The sequence below is a fragment of the Sus scrofa genome, chromosome 1 (genome assembly GCF_000003025.6).
Source record: "Sus scrofa isolate TJ Tabasco breed Duroc chromosome 1, Sscrofa11.1, whole genome shotgun sequence".
In the NCBI taxonomy this organism is placed as follows: Eukaryota; Metazoa; Chordata; class Mammalia; order Artiodactyla; family Suidae; genus Sus; species Sus scrofa.
The window spans coordinates 51839474-51866659 of NC_010443.5; the positions used below are offsets into that span (position 1 = coordinate 51839474).

The 27186-nt window shown below is 40.4% G+C and overlaps 1 protein-coding gene across 48 annotated transcripts in view; it reads left to right on the plus strand.

Moving 5' to 3' along the window:
* Window positions 1-27186, plus strand: part of RIMS1 (regulating synaptic membrane exocytosis 1) — a 461317-nt gene that overhangs the window by 54334 nt on the left and 379797 nt on the right. For 47 of the 48 annotated variants that reach the window (XM_021073077.1, XM_021073090.1, XM_021073092.1 and 44 more), the window contains exon 2: window positions 26999-27079. The exons of the other annotated variant lie outside the window; for it this stretch is intronic. In XM_021073077.1, coding sequence (XP_020928736.1) covers window positions 26999-27079 — 81 coding nt within the window. The remainder of the gene's footprint in view (window positions 1-26998; window positions 27080-27186) is intronic. 48 annotated transcript variants of the gene reach the window in all.

Sequence of the window (27186 nt, forward strand, 5' to 3'; positions counted from 1 at the left end):
TTCCTTCTTTTCCTCCTCAGCCTGGTCCCTATTGTTAAAGACACTGAAGGCTATGATGATAAGAATGTTGAGACCAGTTTGGAGCCCTATGGCAAGATTTTGAAGCTTCCAATGGGTGTCAGGGGCTTATTAGATAAGGAAGTGGGTTGCAAGTACAGTGTACCCTTCTAATGTGTTTGGGTCTACATTTGTATACTTTCGGAGGGCATCTACCAATTGAAATAGGGCTGGATTTTCATCTTGGTCTTGAATGATCTCTTTATACTTATCATAGTTAACAGGAATAATTTGCATCATTTCATTCTTTCTATAAGTCAAAGAGCCATGTGGTCCCTTCTAATGATGCCAGGCTGACCTGGCTGATAGTCCTGATTAGGATCCATTAGAGGCACTGTTGACATGCCCACAGGGTACTGATGAGGTTGGGCAATGTATAATCCATCATCATATGTTTGAGCCTGTGCCCAAATACAGGTCTTTTCCTCATAGGAAAGGACAATATTTAGGTCCTTCCGGGTAAGGTCAAAGGAGAGAGTTAGTCCCTGGAATTCTTCAGTGAATCAGCTTCCAAGAATCGGCTTAAGCAGGTTCAGCACTGGTTGAGGTTGAACAAAGAAAAAGGGCTGTGGACTCTAGTAATTCGTTAAGACCTGCCTACTACTTCTTGAAGGGAGCAAAGAAGCTCTGGTTGCTCTTTTGGTAAGGAAGAGTCAGAGGCTTATAGGACTGGGGAGATGCTAAAGATGGTAAAGGAGTGTCCAGACTTGGGTTTTTTGTCTGGGGCTCCTGTTCCTCCAAAGATGCCACTATAGCAGGCTCTATAGTGGGCTTTTGTAGAGTCTGAATGGTTCCCAGCCACCAAGCTTCCCTAACATAGAACTTGCATAGTTCTCTCTTATGGCCATAAAAGTCTGAATATAAGGATCTTCCATCCATTTTTCCTGCCTTTAAAGATGTCTAACTGTAGGATGGTATTATAGTTGAGGCTTCCATTTTCTGGCCAGGCCTCATCATTCTCAAGTTTGTACTGGTCCCAGGTGGTATTGCAAAAGGAAATGAGCTTTTTTCATTTTAAAGAATCTAGAGAGGGAGTTCCTGTTGTGGCTCAGTGGATTATGAACCTAACTAGTATCCATGAGGACATGGGTTTGATCCCTGGCCTTACTCAGTGGGCTAAGGATCTGGCATTGCCTTGAGCTGTGGTGTAGGTCACAGATGCGGCTCGAATCCCACATAGCTCTGGCTGTGGCATAGGCCAGCAGCTGCAGCTCTGATTCAAACCCCTAGCCTGGGAACTTCCATATGCCGTGGGTGTGGCCCTAAAAAGCAAAACCAAAACAAAATTAAAAATATAATCTAGAGAAAACTTGTCCCAGTGACTCCGAATGCACCGGAGGTGTGAGTCCTTGGAGCTGGAAGGAGTGTTTCCCATCCTTTCTTTCTGGGAGAGGATGCTCTTGCAACAGAGAGGAACACTAGCAATAGGACGTCCTGGGGGCTCCCTGTTACAGGGCCGGTTCCAGGCAGCCCTGTCCACCTGGTCCTGTCAACTGCAGCCACAGTTGGGGTCGGCTACCGCCCCCCCCCCCAAAGTGATGGCCCTACGGTGGTGTCCTATCCTGGAGTCCAGGGTACCCAGGATGAGTAACCTTCCTGAAGGCCTCTGTAGATTCTATAGATTAATCCCTGTGTTCTGGGATATGTTTTTTAGAACTGACATCCTCATAGTTCTAGGCAGGAAACCATCCTTTCTCCAAAAGGGTAGGAAGTTTCTGGCCATTAAGCCAGAGGGAGGCTGTGGCCATTAAGGGAGACCGTGGCCATTAAGGTAGACTGTGGAAAAGCCTCCCCTTTTGTGGGCGGTGCCGCTGAGTTACCTCCCTCCTCCCGCTACTTCCCACATGCTTTCAGGCTGGCAAGTGGAAAGTTGGGCTCTGTGTCAGCAGTTAGGGAGATGGAGAGCCCCAGCCCTGCAAGGACACTCTCAATCCAGGAATCGCATTAGGAAAGCGGGAGGCGGCAAATGTGGATTCTGGCCTGGGCAGGTATTCCCCCAGCACCAGCAAATGCGCGCGCCATGGTGGGAGTTGCCCCGCCCCTGCAAGTTGCCCCGCCCCTGCAAGTTGCCCCGCCCCAAAGAGCGAGGCAGGCCGCTGGTGGACCCAGAGTGCACAGGCGTACTCCCACTACCGGGTCGCAATCCTTCCGGAGTTTACCTTCCCAACACCTGGGAGCCAGCACAGATCACCTAGGGCGACCACAGCGCTGCAACCAGGGCACCAACTCTAAGTAAGGCTGCATTTTATATTTTCATACAATGGGGCCCGATGGCAGTAAATTAAATCATTCATAAGGCCAACCCAGAGGCAAAGCACCTGTTGTTCCCTCTGAGCTGCCTGCGAGGAGGGCTGGAAACTTTTCCTGACTTGGCCTGTGCTTTTGCAAGTTTCCCACCAGATCTTTCCGGATGTTTTCTTTGCCCACAGGCTCACCACTCTTGGGGGCCCGGGGGGTGGTGGTCAGAATTTGCAATTTCTGTGAAAAAATGTTCCCCAATGATTAGGAGCCAGCCATTCTTAGAAAAGGACACAATTTCCTCTTTAATTTCTTTAATTTTACCTGTGCTCATAATTGGCACTGCTTTAATAATAAGTCCTTCTGATCGTGCATGGATTCTGTACACGTTCAAAGGCTGTTAATGTGGGTGCAGCATAATGCAAGCTGGTTATTTACGGGCAGTTCAACTTTGTGCAGCATGTGCCATATAATATAGGCAATAAGCAATTTTTCCTTCTCAAAAGCAGCAGTTAGTTATTATAAATGTCAAAATTGTAGCTGTCCTGGTTATTTCCTCCCAAATTGTTTGAGCATATCAACTTTCTGGTGGAGTACTTGGACACCAAAGTTGTGATCCATTCTTTGAGTTGCAGCTTGAAACCCTCAAATGTAAAATTGCCAATCCACATTTGTAAATGGCTTGAACTTATTAAGAGGTAGGAAGTTGAAAACTGATGGACTCAGAATATTTTATATGACTCAATTCATGGAAATAGACTATTTTATTACTAGTTTTAATATATCATAAAGGAAGTTGTTTCTTTAAAGCATTTTTAATTACAATTTTTTCCTTAATTTTCTTGGCACACATACTTATGTAAACTAAAATGCATAAAATAAATGGTGCCTGTCAATCTTTTAGGCATTGCTTATATTACTTTGTAAAATCATATTATGATTAATAGAAATGTGCTGAGGCATTTCTGTTTATTTTATATTTACAGCATGTCTTATTACACAGATTTTACCTAATGAGACATTCGATATTTAAAATGGTTGTATGCATGTAGTCTGCATTAAGACTTTTAAGTGAATACTGTGTAGGTACTTTTAAAAAGAAAAGGTTGCTGGAAAATGGGTGTATAGGTATAGAACTGTGCTGCTGCAGAGGCACCTCCTTTTCTTTAGGGCTCAGCATCGCCCCTGCTGGAGGGCATGGCCTGGTGGGCAAGCCAGCAGTCACCATGCTCTCTGGTGGCAGGAGGGCAGGCAGGGCACAGCTTATTCGACTGTGCTGGGAGCCTGGCTTACTTTGGATGTTCGGTGGAGGGAGGTGGTTGTTTGAAGAGGATGGTGTGGAGGATGAGCTAGTATTGGGAAATAAGTTGGTTTGAGGTAGATGTCAGAGGGAAGAGGGGAAGGGAGGCCACCTTGTGGGGGCAAAAGCACCATGAAACAGTGCAAGAAGGGCTTCACATGGAGGGAAAAAGGGGAAATGAGGCTGGGAAGTTTCTCTGAAGGTTTTGTAACAGTAGCTAAAATAAAAGCTATCCTTCACATTGTATGTGGTCTTCATCTATGTGATCTACATAAAAATCCTGTGAGATGTCAGGCCTGGAGATATCCAGCTAAAGTATTATAAAGTCTGACCTGGAATTTAGGTTCTCAGATTATAAATAGAGCCCTTTTTCAACAACACTTCACTGATACCTAGTGATTTATCTAGAAGGTGACTAGCTCTTGCCTGTAGAGATAGGTCCTGCAGAATATTTGATTACTTATAGGAAAATATGACACCTAAGCTTTCTTTATACATCTGGGTATATCGTGTGCGAACTTTTCAGACTTCTACCTAAATCATCTCCTACAACAGATGGCATTAGAAAATAGGTAGTTCGGAGGGAGGTTAATAAAGGGACTAACTGCAAAATGTGGGCCTTGACTTGGACAGGAAGCAATGGATGGGAAGGACCTCAGAGTCGGGGACAGTGGCAGCTCTCCCTCTCTAAGCCTGGAGGAATAAGGGTGAAGCCAGAGAGTGATATAGACAAGGCCAGATGACACCTCACCCAAGTGCCCTCCAGTTGGGTTGGCTGCATCCACCTTCCCTGGGCAGAGTCAATCTAGAACCAGAGGGGATGGGATCCCATTAATCCAGTTTGAGTGACTGAGTGTCTCCAGGCCCTAAAGCAGTGTGGACAGGGAGAGACCTTAAATCTGAATAGACAGACAGGTGTTCACACACAGCCCTCCTCTGCCAGTCATTCTTCACAAAACCCAGCCATAGTATTTTTTCCTTAGCACTCATTGCCTAGAATTATCTTACTCATGTATGTATTTGGTACTTATTTTCTACCCTCTCTCTTCACAAAAGCAAGGACTTCATCACATTATTCTTCCTTCTACCTCCAGTTCTTAGAGCCTGGCATACAGTGGGCACCCAATAATTTCTTGACTGAGTAAAGGAAAGGCATGTATTAAATACATACATTCATGCATGTGCACACATATGTATCTATTATATGTAATTATGTTAATTATATACATATACATTGTGTGCATGTTTATGTAAACACTCAGTTTTCTCAGTAGACAGGCATTATGTTTTATAATGGCTTAAGCCTAAATAATATCTAACACACCAGTCTCCATAAAGTAGCCTCTCATTGAAAACTTATTAAAAGATTATATCTATTTAAGATGTATAAATGAATATATTCAAGATATTATGTAAGGAATGGGATTAAATTCATAAGACATCTGTTGAAATCGGTGTTATTAGCGTATAGTCACAATTTGTGATTTTTAAAAATACATCTTACGTTAAAAATAACCATTGAGTTCATTTATTCAGCATTCATCAAATAGGCTACACAAGTATTGCTAAGTCCTAAGAATATCAAATGAGGTCATCATTACTGTTCATCGGATATTTTTGGTTTTCCTTCTTCCAGGCACTTGCTAGGATTACACTTCACTCTCCTAAGTAAGGCATGATCTTGAAACTTGCTTTGGCCAATGAAATATGAAGAGAAGTGACATTTCATACTTATGAGTTCAGGCACTTAAGAGCCAGGGTTCAGTTTGCTTCCACATGCCCTGGAGCCTCTTAGAAGGAGAGCAACACGGAGCAGAGTCCCACCTGGCTGAGAGGATGCAAACTCTATGGGAAATCAGCCTTCATGACCTTACACCACTAAGACTGAGGAGCTGTTTGTCTTGAAGCAAAACCTAGTTGATTTATAATGATACAGCAGGGTAAACAGAGTAAGGAGATAGTTGTAAAAGCAAATTACAGCTGAGCATCTCAGGAAGTTCTAGCCAGAGATATCAGAGACAAAGCAACCCAGAAAATGAAACTTCTGCTTGAGTTAGGGAAGGATTCATGAGGCGACACAAGAATTGGGGCTTGAAGAAAATGTCCAGGGTCCTCGGGCAGAAAAGAGTTAGAGAAACTTTCCACAGTGGGAGCAGGATGAATCATGACAAAAAGCGCTGACTGTGGGACACATGTTTATACCCACAGCAGACACTTGTCCCAACACTTTGGTGTTGGTGTCATCTAGGCATGCTACAAGGCTCTTTCTAAGTGTCTTGTTCCCCTATGTAAATTAGAGACAAGGACACTGTGAAGATTATTTTTGATGCACTTAACGCACTGCTTGACACATAATGCATGTGCAAAATATCTTTCATAATTATTTCTAGAAATCTTATATGTGCCATAATAGTTTGATGGATGGAGATGGGAGGAGGTAGGGCATTGGGGGTGGGCAGTGCTGGCCCAAGCAGAGGTGGGAAGGAACACTGTGGAAAGAAGTGACCTGGGAACTCCTTGGGGCGGGCAGAGCAGGGACACCCTGGGCACATGTAAAGCTACTAGGATGCTGACCTTGCCAAATCTGAGCCCCTTCGTTTTTAGTTTTTATACATTAAAGGAGTCTAAGTTTACTCATCAAACCTATAAATAGAGTGAGGGCATAAGCTAATTCAGGCCTGCAGAGTGGAGGCAAAGGGCAATTAGCAGTGCCCAGAGTACACCCATCATCTGGTCCCTGGTGACTTGCCTTTTCCCTGGTGATTAGACAAGTGCATTTCAAACGGTAGAGGACATTTTTGTAGTATGAAAATTTGTCCATCTAAGTGCTTATGCGTGTATTTTTATGCCTTTCACTGCAATATCTTAATGCAGATTCGAGTATATTGGAAGAGGAAAGGAAGGATGGAGACATGTAGCAAACTTGACCTCAGGATCTTTTATTAGCATGTAAGCTTCCTTGGGAATGTCGCCTCCTGGATCCCTGGGTCTGGGCATAGGAAAGTTAACGAGACAGGCCCTCTAAGTCATGTAGTATGCTTTCTTCTTCTTTCTCCAAAGGTCAGGAGGGAAAAAAAAAACATGAGAGAGATGCTATGCTCTGTGTTTTCCACGTATCATTAAATATATTGTAGGCAACCCCCAGGTGTTTCCTGCACGCTGCAGTGAGCTTTGGAATCATACTACATCAGATACCATTCCAAATTTGTTGCTTGTTTCATGGGTAAATGAGCCATCTAAGCTTCAGTGTTCTCATCTGAAAAATGAAGATATTAAGTGTAAGCTCCTCATAGAGATACAGGAAGAATGAAATGAGATGGGCAAACTCATAACCTCCATAAATGTTAGACTATGTAACTCGATTGGCTACGGATTGTCAGGTCATCATGTGGTCTTATACACAGTGATTAATCAAATATGTTTCCATTGAACAGTTCAGGAGTGTGTAACTGGAACTCTCCTACAAATGCTGGCAGGAATGTAAGATGGTGTAGCCACTTAAGAGAACATTGCAGCAGTTTCCTCCAAAAATAAGGTACACTTGCCATATAGCCCACCAGTTCCACTCCTAGGTGTATCCCCAGGACAGATGAAGAAATATACCTTCACAAGGATCTATCCTTAATATTAATGGCAGTTTAATTCATATAAGCAAAAACTGGACACGATAAAATGACCATCCTCTGGTGAGTGAAGAGGCAAGCTGTGATACACCCATAAGACGGAATACTGCTCAGCTCCACAGAGGACACAACAGGTGATATAGGGAACAGCACAGTGAAACTTGGAAGTGTTAAACTAAGTCAAGGAAGATTGCAAATGGGATGATTCTAAGACATCAGTCATTGTCATGGGGTAGAGTGAGGGAAGAGAGAAGGGGAAGGATACTGACCACAGGCAGAGATAGGATAGAACTTTTTTCAGGTGACAGGAATGTTCTATATTTTGCCAGTGGCGGTGGGTACAAGGCTGTACGTATTTGTCAAAGCACCTATAACCATACACTTTAAATGAGTGAATTTTATTGCATGTAGGCTATAATCCCAATTTTTAAAAACTTAAGCAAGCAGTTATCATGGAAACCTCTGAGGAATGAGCACATCACATACTACTCATGAATTTGCAATGCAGAAGATCATTTTAGAAAGGAGAAACCAAGACCTTGGATATTGGATATTTAGCTGTCCTGACAGTGGAAATCTGTACATTTGAGTCTCTAATTAGGATCTGGTGAGAGTGAATTAAGTCAGAATGTGAATTTAAAAACTGCAGCTTCTTCAAAAACCCTCAGATGGAACTTTATTAGAGTGATTTTAGAAGCCCATTCAGTAATTCGTGTATGAGTGTTTGAGAGCTATGAATTGTCCAAGCATTTCAAGATTTATTAATTAAGCTTTCTTCCAAAAACTTTTTTTCCTAAGACAGCTTCTACCTTTAAAGCAAGTTTTTAAGTGCATTTTTATACAAAGTGATGAAATAATATAATTTCAATATAATTTTAATATAATGTAAATTTCCTTTTTTAAAAGAAGGAAGAAAACTCAAAAGAAAGAATGCCCAAAACCTGCCCTTTGTGCATGCTTGTTTTTCATGTTTACGTATTTTATTGGACTGCTTTTACCAAGAAAGCCAGAAATCTAAGAAAAGATGACATTTAAAGTGTGGAATCATTCTGTAAGTAGCTATAATACTTGGCATTTAAATTTGTTCTTAAAATCAGTATGCAGGAATCAAATAGTCTATTGGTTAGTTGACTGGTAATATTAGAGGACATGAGAAATAAAAATAAGCATCCATGAGATTAGAATGCTGCTTTTGTACTTTCCTCTCTCGCAGGATCTTTGATGGATTGTTTAGACTGTGTTTCCTTTAGTAGGTTAATGACATGGTAAATGCAGACTTTTTTCCTTATTTTATTTATTTATTTTTTTACCTAGGGCCCATTTTAGTTTCAGCTTGGTTAGCTCCTTTTTGCAGGAGGTTTTTTCTTTGTTAGTTTTCCTTGCTCTCAGAACCCGCTGGCCCTAACCACACAACCCAGTTGGTGATACATGGTAAATGTGATGACGTTTATTCAACTGCATTCCTACATACAACACTTTTGGAGTGCCTCTGTCTCCCATATAATATTTCAAGTGGAGTCAAATAAAGCAGTCTGAGGACAAACCTGTACAATTTGATAATGCCTAAATGTCTTCAATGCATTTTAGACATAGTACTTCATTTGCTACCACTAAGAACCCTCAGTTAGGGTCCAGAAATATGATGCTCACTGTGTCCAACAAGATAACACAGAACGTTGTCTGCTTAACATCTTCTAATTAGAAGAGGCCAGCCAAACATAGAACTCAGCTCCTATGATCCCTTGCCTTGCTGCTGTGCCACACCACCCTTCTAAGATAACATTCTTCTTCCTAGTAAAATGAAAGTTGGGCAGCTGGATTTGGGTTGCAGTTGTGTTTTTCCACCCAAGCTTCCTGGGGTGAGAGCTGATGGAGGTCCAGATTGTTTGCCACATGGCAGTTCTGTCATGTCCAGGCCTGACCCTGACTTTCATGGAGTAATGATAGTGTACAGTGTTGCATGCTGTTACATGAAATTGATGGAAACCTTTGTGGGGTGATTTATAAAACTCCAAGAAAAGCACTGTAACCCTACCAGTCCCTTTCCCCCCAACCTTGTCTCCCAGAACTCTCTAATTCTGTCCTTTGAGTGAATGTACTAAAGGTTTCTGTACAATACAGCCATCGTGTATATTGAAAAAAGTTCCAATGAACCTATTAGTTTATTCAACAACTGTGTACTGAGTACCTATCATGTGCCAGACAATTTTCTGGCACCTTGTGATATAGCATGGAGTAAAATGAACAAAGTCCTGAACTTCATGGAGATTTTGATTATTCTCATGGATATTATTATGAATTAGCTTAAGCTAAAATCAGGAAATTTTTGAGGACCTTAGGAAACCATACTGAATGAGTATAAGAAGTTGATGGGGAGGTCCTGACATGGTTCAGTGGAAATGAATCTGACTAGCGTCCATGAGGACGCAGGTTCGATCCCTGGCTTGCTCAGTGGGTTAAGGATCTGACATTGCTGTGAGCTGTGGTGTAGGTCACAGATGTGGCTCATATCCCTCATTGCTGTGGCTGTGGTGTAGGCCAGCAGTTGTAGCTCTGATTAGACCCCTAGACTGGGAACCTCCATGTACTGTGAGTGTGGCCCTAAAAAGACAAAAAGAAAAAAAAAAAAAAAAAAGTTGATGGGGAAGGTGGAGACCTGTCCTCAGAAAATAGACCTGTGGGAGGTACCTATTAGGAAACACAACACCTGCACACCTAGGTATCATGAGAACATGCCAGGCAGATGTTGGACCTGCTAGAGAGGGGAGAAAAGTCATTCCTGAAGATGTTGATATCTTCCATAGGCCTGGCAGTTGTACTGGGGGAAAGAGGAGAAACCAGCTGTAAAACTTCAGAGCTTCAGTGGTTATGTCTCAATGATCTGTGAGGTGGTTTCTGTGTCAAAACCAGTGATGTTTCTACAGGTTGGCTGTATAGAAGTGATATAGGCTTCAAGCTATAGATGGGGTCCAGATTTTCTCTCCATGTTTCAGGCTTGTCTTGTCTTAATGGTGTTCAAGAGGGCACATTTCAAGCCCTTTTTTGACATGTCTTGGGTTGGCCAAGTAAGTCGCATGGCCATGACCAAATCAAGGGACAGGAAGCACACTTTGGCTGCTATGATGTTAAAGCAAGTGACATAGTTAAACCCAATAAAAAGAAATGGGGAAGTGCTATGGGAGTCTGAGAGGGAATATTTTTAAACAGTAGTTTAATCAACCACAGAGGAGGAAAAAACTTCAAGGGCAAAAGAGTGGATCCATTGATGTAAAATTGCCTATGAAAGCTTGATATCTTTCTGATGTATTTCTCATTATTTTTTCCATTATTTCATACCCTCCCATTACCACTGTTCCTTTCACTTTCAAATTAGTTTACTTCCTCAATAAAACAAACAAACAGAACCATAGTTACCTTTTAGAATAAAGGTACCTTGAAATAGCTTAATGTACTGACTTCCTTCTGACTCTTCTGGACTCTCAAACCATTTAGAGCTGAGTTTTCAGTAGAAGAAAGCAAGGTAAATGCATTTGCTCTTTTGTTGAGAGTTGCAGCAGCTCTGAGGACATAAAAATTTGAAATCCGAGACCATCTTCACGCTTTTCCTCAGCCAAGCAGACTGAAGTTATAGGATTGCTCTGACTATAGTACTGCCTTTAGAGTCTTAAACTATGTGTGTCTATAGAAGAGAGAGTGGAAAGAGGTTTGGAATATAGTGATGGTTAATTTCACTTATTTATATAATTTTTAAAGTAATAGGAACTGATGTGATTTTCATGATTTTTTGCATTTTTCAGTATTTTTCTAATAAAAATAATTTTTCAAAATTTGGTGTAAGATACTGCTCTTAGAAACTGCAACCAATGCTCAGAATTTCTTAGAAAAGAAATATCATTTGCTTCATCATAAGGCATATGGCATGAGGCATATTTTCAGTTCTACATAAATCTAGACCAAGTCTTTCAAAATACTAATTTTAGAATTTTTTTCCAGTCATAAATGCTAGTACAAGGCTTAAGTACCATTTTGTGTGAAATACTGGAAACAAATTTACCTTTTAAATAATCTACATATAATGTACAACAGGTTATGTTTTAAACATGATTTTAAAACCACTGTGTTGTGGTTGTCCTTTTCATGAACTCTCTTTAAAAGCTCCTTTAAGTTCTTCAAGTATATGTACTAATTCAACTTGATGAAAAACATTCCTACAAAAAACACATTTCTTAGCTTTGTTTATATTTATCATTCCGATTCTGACAGGTTATAAAGGAATAAATTGTTTGCTTTGAAAAAGTATATTAATTGTTTGACTTCCATAGTTGTTTGTTGGAATTATTGTTTTCCAAAGTACATTAAATTATATTCTACTTACATGAAAAATGACATATCCTTAAATTATGAGCATTTTACCTTCTTTCTTTGAGCTATTGGTTTTTTTAAATTATTTGTGTTTCACTTTTTTATTAAGATGTAATTTACATACAATGAAGTGTACAGATCTGAAGTACATTTGATTTTGATGTATGCTGAAATTTGGCCTCTGCCACCACATCTCAAAACAAGATATTAAACATTCCCTTTATTCCCCAGCCTCCCACAGCCCACCCAGAGGCAACTTCTTTCTGCTTCTTGTCACCACTGAGTACTTTTTAACCTCTTCTAGAACTTTATTAAACTTGAATCATACAGTAAGAAATTTTATGTCTATCTTCTTTGCTCAATAAAATGTCTTTGGGATTCATTCAGACTATTACATGAATTGAGGATATGTTCCATTGTATGACTATACTAAAGTTCTTATCAATAAATTTTTCTATTGATAGATGTTTTCCAGTTTTAGGCTATGAATATTCTTGTCCAAATCATTTCATTTCTTTTGAGTAAATACCTAGGAATAGAACCCTGGGACACAGAACAGGTTGCTTTTTTTATTGATTTATAAGAATATATATTCTGGATACAAGCCCTGTATATGTGCATATATGTAGTATATATGTAAGGTATATAATGTAGATATCTTCCTTCATGTGTGACTTGGATATATATGATTTTAATAGTGTCTCTCGGAAATTTTTTTTATTTTTTAAATTATTATTTTTATTTTTTTGGAAAAATTTTTTAAATTGATGAAGTCAAATAGTAAGATTTTTATTATTGGTAAAGATCAGTAATTTTTAATTTTACTTAGTGTCGAAATCTAAACTACTAGAGGATCTAGTAACACTGCAGCTGTGGCACAGGTCAAAGCTGTGGTAGGGGTTTGATCCAATCCCTGGCCCAGGAACTTCCATGTGCCATGGGTGTGAAAAAAAAACAACAAAAAACAACCTAAAAAATTATTTACAAAGTAAGAGTGTCATTTTGAGTTACATGGCAATACAATTATGGGTGACTTGAATACATGAAGGCAATCTGCCAATGTCACATTTTTGGGGATAATTCACTACTTATTTTTATACATAAGAGAAAAAGTAGAAATTTTTCAATAAGGTAATTGTGGTTTTACAGAAAATGTCTCATCCCTTGAAATATCTCTATAGGTAAAATAAGATATACAGTTTATTTGCCTAAAAAGTAAATACATACAGTGTATGTATGAACAGTAAAAACATTAAGAGTTTGTAATGTGTCCTCTCTACTATTAATGCTGACAGATATTCTTTACCTACTGTAATGATTATGTTTTATTCTCCACACATCTTACTTAGGAGTTGCAAAGAAATACATTAGGATTTCTATGCTTTTTAGTTATTTATCTTAATGTTTACATAAATACATTGATTACTACCTGTGTAAAAAACCAACCAACCAACATACCAAAACTCTAGGCTTTGCACAAAGAATTGCTACTTTAGGTTAATATCTGCCCCTCTGATGACTTTTATTAGATGTTTAATTATAAAAAATGTATTATATAACTTCTTATGTAATCTCTTCATTCTTATATTTGCATATATAATATATATTAGATGCCAGATATGCTCTTTAAGGCACGTTAAAATTTGCAAATTTAAGAAACATGAAATTTTAAATTTTCTTATGAGATAAAGTTTTAACCATTCTATGATTCTTTTTTGCTTTTCTCAAAAGAATTTCAACATAAAACGTTAGTAATATAGAAATTGAAACTTATAGGCAAGAAAAAAATGAGATTATAAACTTGCTTACCATACCAGCAGAATTGTTTTGCTAAGTTTTAAGGTTTTCTCTGAGCTTCCTTGGAACCTTGACCAAAAGAAATTATGTTAGGTATTTGTAACAAACAAGAAATGACATTTTTCTTGGTGCTAAATTTTGGAAATAAAGACAATGATAGGAAGTGAATATGGAGTTTTATAGAAAGGACTCAAACTAATGTGACATTGATCTTACCAGTATTTTACAGTAAAGGCAGAAACCACCTTCATAGAGCTATTACTTGTATCGACCTGTCATAAAAGCTGAGGGTGTGACATTAAAATGTAGTTCAGGAAAAGCTGTTTTATGAGGGACTTTGATAATGTGGTCCAAGTTATGGAGAGTTGTGGTTTAGCTTCATGAAAGGAAAGGATGCTTTCCAGTGCAGTGAGTGAATAGCTCACTCATCAGCAACTCCCAAATGCCTGCTCGGACATATTAGAATCACCTGGGAAGCTACTCATTTTCCAGTCTCTGGACCTAGACATCAGCTCTGTAGGTCTGGGATGGGACACAATGAAACTGTCTCTTTAAAAACCTGTTTAGGTGGTTCTGATGTATGACCAGGTTTTGGAAGCAATGCCCTGAATATCACTTCTGCCAGTTGGGTCTTTTTATAGGAGCTGGCCATTAGTGGGGGTTATAAAATTTGAGTATTCCTTCCAGTGGACCTAGAGTGAAAATATTGCACAGCAAGGGGAGTAGGCTTTTAAAAGAGTTGTTAACCAAAAGGAGCAGTCCAGTTCCTGGAGCACATGCCTTAGAAGAGATAGTTGAGGGGCTGATGAGAAAGAAGAAAGAAGCAAAGAGATGACATTCAAATACATGGAGAGATGGTCTTTTTAAAAGACAGCAAACTTGGCCCACTCAGCTTTTTAAGGGCTGAGTTAGGACCTACCTACATGTGGAAGCTAATAGGGGCAGATTGCAATAAACATTTTTTTTTTTGGTCTTTTTGCCATTTCATGGGCTGCTCCCGTGACACATGGAGGTTCCCAGGCTAGGGGTCGAACCGGAGCTGCAGCCACTGGCCTACGCCAGAGCCACAGCAACGTGGGATCCGAGCCGCATCTGCGACCTATACCACAGCTCACGGCAACACCAGATCCTTAACCCACTGAGCAAGGGCAGGGATCGAACCCGCAACCTCATGGTTCCTAGTCGGATTCGTTAACCACTGAGCCATGACAGGAACTCCTGATTGCAGTAAACATTTTAAAAAGAATATTCTAAAAGTCTTTAGCATAAATCTTTAACAGTAGAGTTAGCTATCCCAAGGCTATTGAGTTCTCTGTGGCTTTAAGTTTGCCTACAGCAGAAGCATGAGAGCTATAGAGGAAATTAGTGATTTGGATGGAAAGGGCTATGAATTTCAATCCTAGAGTCTGAAAACTTCTAATGTTGTTTTCCACCCATGGATCAGTAAAAAAGAGGTGTATTCCAAGGAAACACCAGGAGCGACTCCCTGGAACTCTAGAAGTGATGGCTGAAGAGCAACATGACATTGCTTATACATGATAATGGAATTACAATTATTTGATGACCTTTGAGAATACTAAATGACATGGTGGTATACATATACGTTAAAAGTAAAATACACTAGTTTTATTCCTCAAAATAAATATACTTTATATTTAAAATGGTGGGGGGTTATTACACTATTCATCTAGATTCCTACACTTAATCTTATTGTTCTTACTGTATTTGAAGATAAGTAAGGTTTTATATTAAAAGAAGACAAATTTAAGGAATTTCAAGAAATTAAATTGGTACATTAATAGATTTCAGATTGTGGAATGAATACTGTTGCATCTTATACGTGACAGGGTTTTTTAAAAAAATTATAGTTTATTTACAATGTTCTGTCAGTTTCTGCTCTACAGCAAAGTGATCCAGTTACACATTTATATATGTTCTTTTTCTCTCATTATCTTCCGTCATGTTCCATCACAAGCGATTGGATATAGTTTCCAGCAGGATCTCATTGCTTATCCATTCCAAATGCAGTAGTTTTCATCTCCTAACCCCAGATTTATAAATGCTCCATCAGGTAGTCATTTAACCCACCCACCACATGGAGTTAGTGTTAGGACCAAATGAGTTCATGCATATAAGGAGCTTAAAAGAGTCCATGCAATAAATGCTCAATAAATGTAAGTTAATATTATTATTACTACTGTTATTGATGAACAGACTGACTTGCTTTCAGGTGGTGATTGTAGCATTGGGCATGTGCAAGACACAAAGCAGCTGTCCTGTAAGAGTCTGTTCATGATCATAAAGATGTCATAATCATCAGAGCTTCCCAGCCAGGTCTATGGGATATGGTCCATTTTGCGTCCTATGTCGAAAGCAGGCATTACCTGAATGTGTTCCCAGTGCTTAGGCTGCAGCTATTAAACAAAGATCTCATCCCTACATAAGGACTGATATTTTTTTTAGAAGATACTGGTGAGGATTAATGAGGTTCCTGGAGTTCAGCACATTTGAGTTGAATTTTGAAAGAATTAAAAATGAGCGGAGAGGGAAAAGGAGATGTCTGATCTTTTTAAGTAGGAAAAGTGGCATATGAAATGGAGACGAAAGTGACAAAATGATATTCTAGAGTATTGAGATCAATGTACCTGACTTGAGAAACAGGCTGTTAAGAATTAAGAGGAAGAGATTAGTGAATGAGTCTGTGTGAGGAGGGACCCCCAAACTAGATGGTGGTGTGTGTGTATTTAATGTGGTGGGGGTGGGGAGCCCTTTGTGGAATCTGTGAGCAGGAGAAAATGGCACTTAAGGAAGATGGACTCCAGCATTTCATTCAAAAGAGAAAATGAATTTGGAAGTAGTAGGCATAAATGAAAATGGGCAAATTCTAGAGATGCTTCAGAGGAATAGCCAGAGGACTTAGTGACTTATTGGCCATTATGGAAAGTGAGAGGCAGACACAACTTAGAATAGATATACAAGGAGATCCTGCTAAATAGCATTGAGAACTTTGTCTAGATACTCATGTTGCAACAGAACAAAGGGGGAAAAAATGTAATTGTAATGTATACATGTAAGGATAACCTGACCCCCTTGCTGTACAGTGGGAAAATAAAAAAAATTTAAAAAAAATAAAAATAAAAATACCAAAAAAAAAAAAAAAAAAAAAAAAGAAAGAGAGAGGTCACAGAACATCAAGACTGTGAATGTCAATAATGGGAAGATTTAATTGACTACCAGGTAGAATTTGGGAGCTGTTTGAGAGGAGGAGGACTATGGAGTTCAGTATTTTAGTCTGTTCTGGCTTAGCTGTTAGGAAGGTTTTTAGGTAGATACAGATTTACGACCTGATCGATCATGGGAGTTGAAGTCTGGAGATGACAATTTAAGAACCATCAGCCCATTCAAAGCCACAAGAATGACAGTCCTGTCAAGTCAAAAGGGAGAACAGAGGACTTGGAGAATGTTTACTCTTGTTGGGCTTATCAGACACAACCTAGAATAGATTTATAAGGAGATCCTGCTGAATAGCATTGAGAACTATGTCTAGATACTCATGTCGCAACAGAAGAAAAGGTGGGGGAAAAAACTGTAACTGCAATGTATACATCTAAGGATGACCTGACCCCCTTGCTGTACAGTGGGAAAATAATAAAAAAATAAAAATAATAAAAAAAAAAAAGAGTAAAGAGTCCTATTCACTGTATTATCTTTCCGAATATCATGCATTTTCTATTTTTCTAAATAGCTGTTTATATTTTCATCAATTTGAATGAAGAGGAAGAAAAAGTGATTTACAAGATTTTTTGTTTTTCTTACTCTAAATGCAAAAAAAATACTGTTTAGACCATTTAGACCATAAACAATCCTATTTAGGTATTAAAGTTTCTGTTGGCATGTTCAAATGATTTGGTTTCAAACTTTTGTCATATTTTTGGTAAAAGAAGCATAGTGGTCTCTGGACAACATGAAGAAACATTCATTTACAGTAGAAGATGAACAATGTATATTTCATATGTAGCACTTTCATATTTGTAATAGTCTACATACAATATATTTTCATATCTGTTTGACTCCACTTTCTCTCTAACTTTCCAGGCAGGTGAATCAGTTGAGAAAGTAGTTACAATTAATTGAAAGAAATGCCTAAAATATTTCATTAATGCTTTTCCAAGTTTCATTTTCCCATTTTATTTTATCTATTTAAAATCCACTTAAATCCCACTAAGGAACTATTATGGACCTCTTAGCAGATATTTATTTAGCTATCTGGCTCCCCATGAGCGAGGAGAATGAATGCTTGTGGAGAAAAGGCATACTTAGCCACATAAAACTACCCTAAAATCATTATTTAAAGAGCTATGGTTTGTGTTACAAATAAAAAGCAGCGAAATCGTTAGTTTTAAGAAAAAAAAAAGTTCTGGCAATAATCTTTAAACATACCATTCATCCCTCTTGGCTACCAAATTGCATTCTTTACCCTGGACATTTAGCTATAGATAACTATTATCAGACAACAACCTATTTTTCTAAGACTTTGAAATGTGGAAGAGGGATGTGAAGTGCTTAAAGTGCTTAAAACTTGAAACATTCAATTACAATTGGGTGCCTCTTGTTAAAACTTGAATGACAATGAACTAATTTTTTTGCTCAAAACGAAGTACTTCACAGCTAGCTTGTGATTTTTGAAATGATGAGTTGTGCTTCCAAGAAGGAGTGGTGATATTTTACAAGTTAATTGTGTCACTTGGGTAACACCAAGGGCAATATGTGACATATGACAGATGACACTACTAAAGGCATGTGAGAAGTCCAGCACAGCTCCGGGCCCACTTCACCATGCAGCAATTTTAGCTGATATTAGTCACCAGCATTTTCCTGTTTTCTTATTGTAGAGTTTTCATAACTACATAAGTTTACATTTCTTGAAATTCACCTTTTTTTTTTTTTTTTTTGCTGAATTGCTCTTTTGAATTAATCAAGACACTTTTCACTTACATGACTTTGAAAGTGTTAATATTCCCCTTTAACTTGGTTACTGCTGACTCAGTAATCTCTTTCCTGTTAGGCATTCAAGTCACTTGCTGCTTGTCGGTTGAAGTGGAGAGACCACATTCAGCCAGCCTTGGGACAGAGCCACAGGTCAGAGCAGTGGTCCCCAACTGTGCTGTAAGGCACACAGGAGTTAACTATGAGGGGTCGTAGGAACTTTATGAATGGAGTTGAAGTACTAAAAGCTGTAAACAATTTCCCCCTTGAAGTTAGCCTGATGTTAGTTCCAAGATTATCCCCAGACATTATCATTCTCACTGACTTTTAGATCAATATGCTTTCTTTAGTGGAAAAGAAATGGGTGGGGAGTGTCCATCGTGGTGCAGCGGAAACAAATCTGACTAGGAACCATGAGGTTGCAGGTTCAATCCCTGGCCTTGCTCAGTGGGTTAAGGATCCGGCGTTGCCGTGAGCTGTGCTGTAGGTTGCAGACACAGCTCGGATCCTGCGTTGCTGTGGCTGTGGTGTAAGCCAGCAGCTGTAGCTCTGATTGAACCCCTAGCCTGGGAACCTCCATGTGCCATGGGTGCGGCTCTAAAAAGCAGCAAGAACAACAACAACAATAAAATAAAAGAAATGGGCGGAACTCTTGTTTGTGCTAACCAGAGCCCCGGCACTGTGTTCCACACTGAATACCATCATTGGGGCTAGAGCAACAAAAGAGGCAGAATTTACTGATCCAGATGATTCTCCCTCTCTGGCCAGAGTCAGATAGCGTGACGTTTTTCTGCTGTTCTTTCTAATGGCTGTGAATTGTCGTTCCCAGTTGAGAGTTTTGTTGTTATGGTGGTTTGGTTTTGAAGTTGCTTTTTTTAACTCACTCTAACTTTAAAAGACTAAGTCTTCTGAGAAGGCTTCAGATGTGTTTACCTAAGGAGTTTGATTTGATCAAGGTTAATGGGAAAGAGAAGCAGGTAGAGTTACAAATCTGACAGTGTCTGCCCAGGATGCAGGGAAGCTGGACCCTCCCAGAGGAGTAACAAGTGGCCCCTCCAGGCTCACAGTCAACAGGTGCCAAAGGAAATAGCTTATTCCTTCTTTTAAGACATGGTGACACTTTTCACCAATGGAAATGTAACTATTGGTGCCTCGTGCTTGGGAGAATAATTCCCTCGAATATTCCTCCTACCTCTGGCAGAGGTAGGAGTGGGAATGAAGTTTTGAGCAAAGGTTTCTGCCTCTAGGAGAAGAGTTAAAAGTAGGAGAGGTGGAGAGATGCTTTTCACTGTCCAAGATCTTTCCAAAAAGAATCTTATGTAGCATTATCCTTTAAGAATCTTCTGGTGACGGAGTTCCTGCTGTGGCTCAGTGGGTTAAGAACCCAACTAGGAGTTATTTCAATAAATTATGACTCAGTTCTCAAATTGAATTCTTAATGTGGTATATTTATTTTCCTTAACATCTTAAGAGATGTTAAAAAGGCCATGAATCCGGAGTTCCCGTCGTGGCGCAGTGGTTAACGAATCCGACTAGGAACCATGAGGTTGCGGGTTCAGTCCCTGCCCTTGCTCAGTGGGTTAACGATCCGGCGTTGCTGTGAGCTGTGGTGTAGGTTGCAGACGCGGCTCGGATCCTGAGTTGCTGTGGCTCTGGCGTAGGCTGGTGGCCACAGCTCCGATTAGACCCCTAGCCTGGGAACCTCCATATGCCGCAGGAGCGGCCCAAGAAATAGCAAAAAAAAAAAAAAAAAAAAAAAAGGCCATGAATCCAAAATACATATGATCTTTTAGGAGTTTCCGTCGTGGCGCAGTGGTTAACGAATCCGACTAGGAACCATGAGGTTGCAGGTTCAATCCCTGGCCTTGCTCAGTGGGTTAAGGATCCGGCATTGCCATGAGCTGTGGTGTACGTTGCAGATGCGGCTCAGATCCCGAGTTGCCGTGGCTCTGGTGTAGGCTGGCAGCTACAGCTCCCATTCGACCCCTAGCCTGGGAACCTCCATATGCCGCGGGAGCGGCCGAAGAAATGGCAAAAAGACAAAAAAAAAAAAAAAAAAAAGAACGCGACTAGTATCCATGAGGACTGGGGTTCAATCCTTGGTCTTGCTCGGGGGGGTTAAGGATCCAGCATTGCCTTGAGCTGTGGTGTAGGCCAGAAGCAGCTCAGATCTGGCATTGCTGTGGCTGTGGTGTAGGCCAGCAGCTCCGATTTGACCCCTAGCCTGGAAATTTCCATATGCTGCCAGTGCAGCCCTAAAAAGACCAAAAAAAAAAAAGAATCTTCTGGGAAGAAAATGGAGATGGTAGTTATGGTCAATTGAAAGGGGTAGTTGGTAGTTGGGGAACTAGTCCTCTGTTTGGTTATGGCCATTCCTCTCCCTCTCCCAGAAACGTTGCTTCCTCACTAAACACCTGTCTTCCTTCTCCCCCTCTTCCCTTCCTCCTACCTCTCCTTCTTCCCCCACCCCCCTTCCTCTCTGCTCCTCCCTCCCTAGTCCCTTTAACTTCTCCCTTTCCCAGAGCAAATTCTCTCACCTAGAATTGTGCCCATGGATATACAAATCTTCCCTTCCTCACATATCTTTCCTCAACCCACCTTTTATCTATATTTGCAGCAATTATGTTCATCCTCTGTTTTCACATCATCCTCTTTTGGATCAACCACCTGCATTTCCACTTGAGCCCATCTCTCTTTACTCTTGGAGGATTTCAAACAAGGCTGAGGCATCATCTTGTTCATACGCTGCTACCTCGACTCTATGGATTGGCTTCTTCCCTCTGGAAATCCCTTGCTTCTTTTTTCCCCTTGTCTGGAATGCCTAGAAGTTGTTCCCTCTTGTAGGTGTAGTGGCAGGAATTTTCTGGCGATCTTGATTTTTCTGTGGTTGCATTGTATTTTGCAGGCATCAGGTAGCTTTTGGAGAATGCACACAGATTAGTAATTAGAAAAATGTCAATGAGATGACCTAGGGGGATGGTAGCAGATATAAATCCATAGGTCTGTACAACACTTCAAGAATTGGTGAGTGGAGAAAGAAACTGATTGTTGTTAACAGAAGTAGTACCTTTGTTATAAAGAGTTAGTAATATTGGCAGTATTGCTGCTCTGTTGGACCTTGTAGAACCAAGCCTATTAGCATTCTGAAAGCATAAGGGATGATAAACAAGGCAGGTTTGACTCATCCAGAAGACCAAAGACTTGACTTCTTACCTTTTATTTGCTTTCTTATCAGTCATTGAAAAATTTGTTTTTCCTTTATTTTAGAATCCCATACTTTTTGGTCTGATTTGGGAGCAACTTACTGGATTGGTGAGGGGGAAGTTCAGCAGCTCTTATCATTCATTGTGAAAAATGATTGGCTGGTTTCCCTTTTCTTATACTTTGGAACCTACCTTGCCTGTCTTCCCAGTCTTTTGCAAAATAAAAATCACTTTAACTTAGCTTCTGAGGCTTCCCTGAATGCATGGCAGAGGTAGAACAGGCCCTGATGACCTGTGATTAGTACATCTGGATATTCAAAACATGGCATCCTCTTTCCCTTCTGGTGTAGAATTTTCTCCATCTCACCTTCATCTTAGGGGCAAGAGACATCATACCTCATAGGATTAGCTCATGTATGATTATTTTAAAGTTTTCTTTTTTTGGCCATACCTGCAGCATGTGGAAATTCCCGGACCAGGGATCAAACCCTCCCTGCAGTTGTAGCCTGAGCCACAGCTCTGGCAATGCTGGATCTTTAACCTGCTGCACCACAAAGGAACTTGCTAAAGGTTTTTTTTTTTTTTTTTTTGATAAAATAGAAGTAATACTAGATTGTAGATAGTACATCATTGGTTCAAAGTAGATATGTGACAAAGATTGTTTATCACTAAATAGGTCATTTGTTGAAAGATACCTTTTTTCCTTGTGCAGAATGAGAATGAACCATATAAAAACAAATTTAGTAGACTTACTCAAATCATAAAATGTGTTGGTCATGAATTTATATTTTGCAAATATTTTATAGCAATATGCTGTAATCTTGCAAAAAAAGTGTTACCTAAATCTATTATAAATTGCTATGTTTATATGTTTAGCAAATATGTAGTGAGTAACTATTATGTCATGCACTGTTCTAGATTTCTGGGCGTTTGTCAGTGAACCAGAGATTCCCTCCTCTTCAGCCATGGGGAGCAGTGCATTTTAGTAAGTGGCAGAGGCAATGGCAGTCTGGTGGGGGGGGCGGTGGACGGATTAGAGAGGTCAGTAGGAGAATCACAGTGGGAATCATCAACAACTGGCATTTGAGCCAAGACTGGAAAGAGGGGAGAGGGTTTGTCATACCCATATCAGGGAAGAATATTGCAGATGGAAGGAATGGCTGGTGCAAAGGCCCCAAGCAAGACCAGATCTGGGGCATTTGAAGAGGACCTGCAAGGCCACAGTGGCTGAGTAGAGTGAAGCGGGTGGGAGCTGGGAGTTATGGCAGGCCAGATTATACATTCTAAGGACTCTGGCATGTTTTTGTGAGTAAACTGGGGGACCACTGCAAGATTTTTAGCAGAGGCATCAGAATCTGATTTATCTTTCCAGAGGGTCTCTACCGGGCAGCCAGTGAGAAGTCTATTGTGGGAATCCAGGGGAAGGATGGCCACTGTCATGGTGGCAGTAGGAAAGGGAGGAAGAATGCTCAGATTCTGCACTTATTTTGAAAGGACAACCAAGATAATGGATTGGACGTGAATGTGAGAGAAGAGAGGCATCAAGTCTAAAGCCTTTGGCCTGAGTAGCTAGAGAAATGTACTTCTCCTTAACCAAGGGGGTGATGATTGCACAGGGTCACATGTGTGGGAAAAGGTAAATTCCAGTTGGAAATGTTGATTCTGAGAGGCCTACTAGACATCCAAGTGAAAGTGTTGGAGAGGCCGCTGGATGTCGAGTTGAGACAGGATTAGCCTAGAGATGGGCATTTTGCATATATTTGGGTACCTTTGGGGAATATCTTGTGGAAGAGGGGTTGGAAACACTGAATGAGAGGTTTAAGAAGAAAACGGCTGGTTCCAGAGTCCCTGATGTCTTGTCTTGTCTGGTTTTCCTTGTTTCTGTGTATTTTTGATCAGTGACCAGCAAATTAGAAGATTGTGTATTTGAAAAATGTTTCATTTGCTCAATGTGATGTCATTTTAACTACCTCTAAGGACTCTTGTGACAATGCAGGCTAGTGAAGTTCCACTTGGGGAGTACACACAGATGTACTTTCCCCCAGTACTGTTTCAATGCACTTGTCCCTACTGATGATGGGAGAAATCTGAGTAAAATCCAAAACCCAAAGATGGAAATCAGAAATGTAAACACATCATCATCTATTTGACAGCTTCAGGCACAGTCGCTAATCTCCTGACATCAGTCATCACAATCAGTGGAGATAAAGTCTCATAAAACAGTGAGATTTTGTTTTCTAATTTATTTTTTATTTTTTATTTTCTTTCAGGTAGAGGGAGGCAGAAGGGGGGGCTGGGATTGCAGGCACGAAAATGGAAACTCAGAAGAGAGAAAGTAATTATGTAAATTTTGGTTTTTGAAGGCATTGAGACTTTTTCATTCACAAACTCTAAGTATCTAGAAGCACATCGAGTTCCTGTTTGGGGAGATGAAAGCTTTACCAGGGCCTCATCTGCAGGCTGGCTGCAGGCAAGTGTCTCCGTGTGTCCTCTGGGGAAGCGGGCAGCTGGCAGCAGCTCAGGCACTGATTGCAGTCATTCATAAAACCCAGCCTCAGGGTGGAGCCAGGAGGAGCTTCCCAGAGATGCTTGCAGGATGCCTGATTTGCATAAATCTCAATTGATGCTTGAATGATGAGGGACACTCACAAGCAGTGCCAAAACTGTTGAGTCCACGTCCGATAAACTCCTGAGTAATTACAGACATTGCAAGAAAGAGAGGTCACACCCCTTGGACTCCTGGCCTCTCAGCCCACAGTAATTCTGGGCAATCAGCATTGTGGTGTATCTGTGGCCTCCTTGTCTCTGCATGAAGCAGTAAATCATATGGAAGGAAGACCCCTGATGGCCGCAATAGGCTGAAATATCACGGTTGTGTTTCTAAAAGTATGAGAATTACTACATTATCATAGTAGGTTTAATGCACGGGAGATCTTGGAAAGTGCTGGAGCTGAACAGTTTTTGCACATATTAGAACAGGCAGCACCAAAATGGTTGTGTCTCCAAACTGTGCCAGACACAACAATGATAATTTTAAAGAAATGATAATCTACTCTGGCTGACAAAACTCTGATGAGTGCATTGTATTATTCTATGTATCTTGTTCTGAGTGTAGGCATTTTTCTTCTCTTTCTATAGAAGGAAATTCAGCTAAAAAGAAGTCAGATCAGAAAATGTGGAAATACATATTGCCATGATGTGGAGCCTCCTCAAATTGGCTGAATAGGTAGCAGTCTAAAACAAATAGCCTTCCCCCTAAAAACAGATTCGGTAGCTAGCTACTTCCCTCTAGATCTATGGTCAGGATATATGTTAGTATGAACAATATGTCGTTTTCCTGTTTTTTAGAAATAAAGCATATTGATTAAGTAAATATTTTAAATTAATAAATTTAAATTCTACACATTATTGTTTTGGAGTATTGATGCATTTATTTCCATTACTGCATACAATTTTAAAGTTCAGAAATTCAATGGAAATTTTTACTTAAAAGATCCTGCAGTGGGTGCAGACAGAAGAAATATGCCAGCTATTAGAGTTTTAAACCAAAACCACTGGTTACTTGAGATTAGATGACTTTCTTACAGAGATGTGGCCTTTCACATATGCACACACGCACATGCGTTTTGCTTAGAAATCTACCCTCAGGTGGCTGGTGGTTCCACATTTATTAAAAGAGCGTTACCTAAAAGCATTTTGAAGGAAAACTAAGTGACAGATTTCCCGCCCCCCCATGGCTTTGTCTCAATACCTGCACCTTTGGGGGGAAAAATGAACTAAGACAGACGGTTGCATATGGTTTCTCGTAGATACACTTCAAAATTTTTTCCAAAGTTGGTGATATTTCTAAAATTTTCACAAACCCCTGCATGTACATTCAACATGCTGCATGTGCTATTTTTAGTCAAGTGAGAATTGCTAAAGATTTGCCAGTGCTATGAAAGGTAACTTCCTGGGCACTGTACTTTGTGTGAGTTGTATCAGCACTTCAGAGCTCAGCAACTTTAGGATATCACTTCTCCCTGACAACTGCCTTCCTGAATGTTCTCTGAACCCTGCTACCTGAGTGGCCTTCTCCTCCATTGACTAGTACTCTTGACCCACCCATTGAGAGTTCAGGCTTGACTCTAGACAAACACCGCACATCTTTCCTTTTAGTCCAAGAGGGCAGACTCTGAAGTGGCACCGTTTTCTTTTCTCCTCACGTTGCCCATGGATTTCTAGTCTCACTTGATCTTGTTTGGAATGAGCGGTGTGTGTGTATACGTTTCTGTGCGTTGTGTCCTCGTTTCCCTGTATCATTTCTTTCAGAAGTGGAGAATTTTGCCATGCAGCCTTTAGCTCTGGGAAAGCAGTTTATCGGCCACTGCCTTACCACTAATCCACTTCTGGAATAACATGACTGGCCTTTAATATCTGCAGTGTAGTCATACTTCCCACTGCGGTCAAAGCCTCCTCAAAAGTCAAGAACTAGATTCATGGGTGAGAATCCTGGGTCTGCAGGGGCTTTTCCATGTAGTCTAAGATATGGGGCTCAGCTTTATAACCAGAGTTTCCCCAGTCAAAGCAAGGTTTGATTTAAAGCTTTTGAGGTGAGAGAAGAGCTGGGCCATCCGAGGACAGCCTCAGATGGGGGTGTTTATGCATCTTCCCATCACTCTATAAGCCCTGTAGACATGAGATGAAGGGTGCCCCCCCCAGCCCCCGCTGCTGCCCTTTGGAGCTGTGATCCACCCTCTGCATTTATTTATTTGGCAATGGAGGGCTTAAGACACAAAGACCTTTTCCCATTTATTTTCATACTGTGCGGGTACCTTCTTTATTTACTTTATCCACACATACTGTATATACACACATTTCCTTCCAGCTCTTCCTCTTTTCTTGGCCTGAAGGGATTTTGAACACGAGGAATGTCTTGAAGCCTCCCAGATCTCTCTCTCTCTCTCTTTTTTTTTTTTTTTTTTTTTTTTTTGCATAAAGAAAATGACCTCTGTGGTGATGAAGGGCATGAAACAAGAGTCCGTGTCTTTTAATAAAATAGCCAATGCCACGGAAAGTCCTGCCCATCCCTTAGCTTATCAGCACAACAGCTGTTCCTATTTTGAAGCTTTCAGATGTCTTCGTGTGGTGAGGACAAAGCTTGCAGTAGTCTTGCTTCTATGGGAGAGGCTGCTGATAATCATCTGATTGGTACTAAAAGGGAAATAATCCAATACCGAGGCCAGCACTGACTTCATGTGGGTGTGATTGAACTCTTGGAAGCCTGATTTGAAGGTCTCCAACTCCCAGGGCTTTCCAGGGCCTCCAGGTTAATACGAAGGGGCTTGCAAAGCGTTTCCCTTAGACTTGTGTTCAGTACCATGTTTAATTTCCAGATGTTTCTACCCATTTTATAATTAATAGTGCGTTGTGCTATCTATCATGCGCCCCAGGTGTGTGGTCAGGGACATGGTGAAGCCTGCTGCCTGCAAAACCCCAAGAAATGCTGAGCACCAGCCCCACCAGCCTCCACCGTGAGTATGGCATTGGTTTTATTGACTGAGAATGTCATCTCTTACACAGATCACTGCTTACAGATTTATTAATTCACGTTGCATGTGGGAGTAGAAACTGGCTGCTC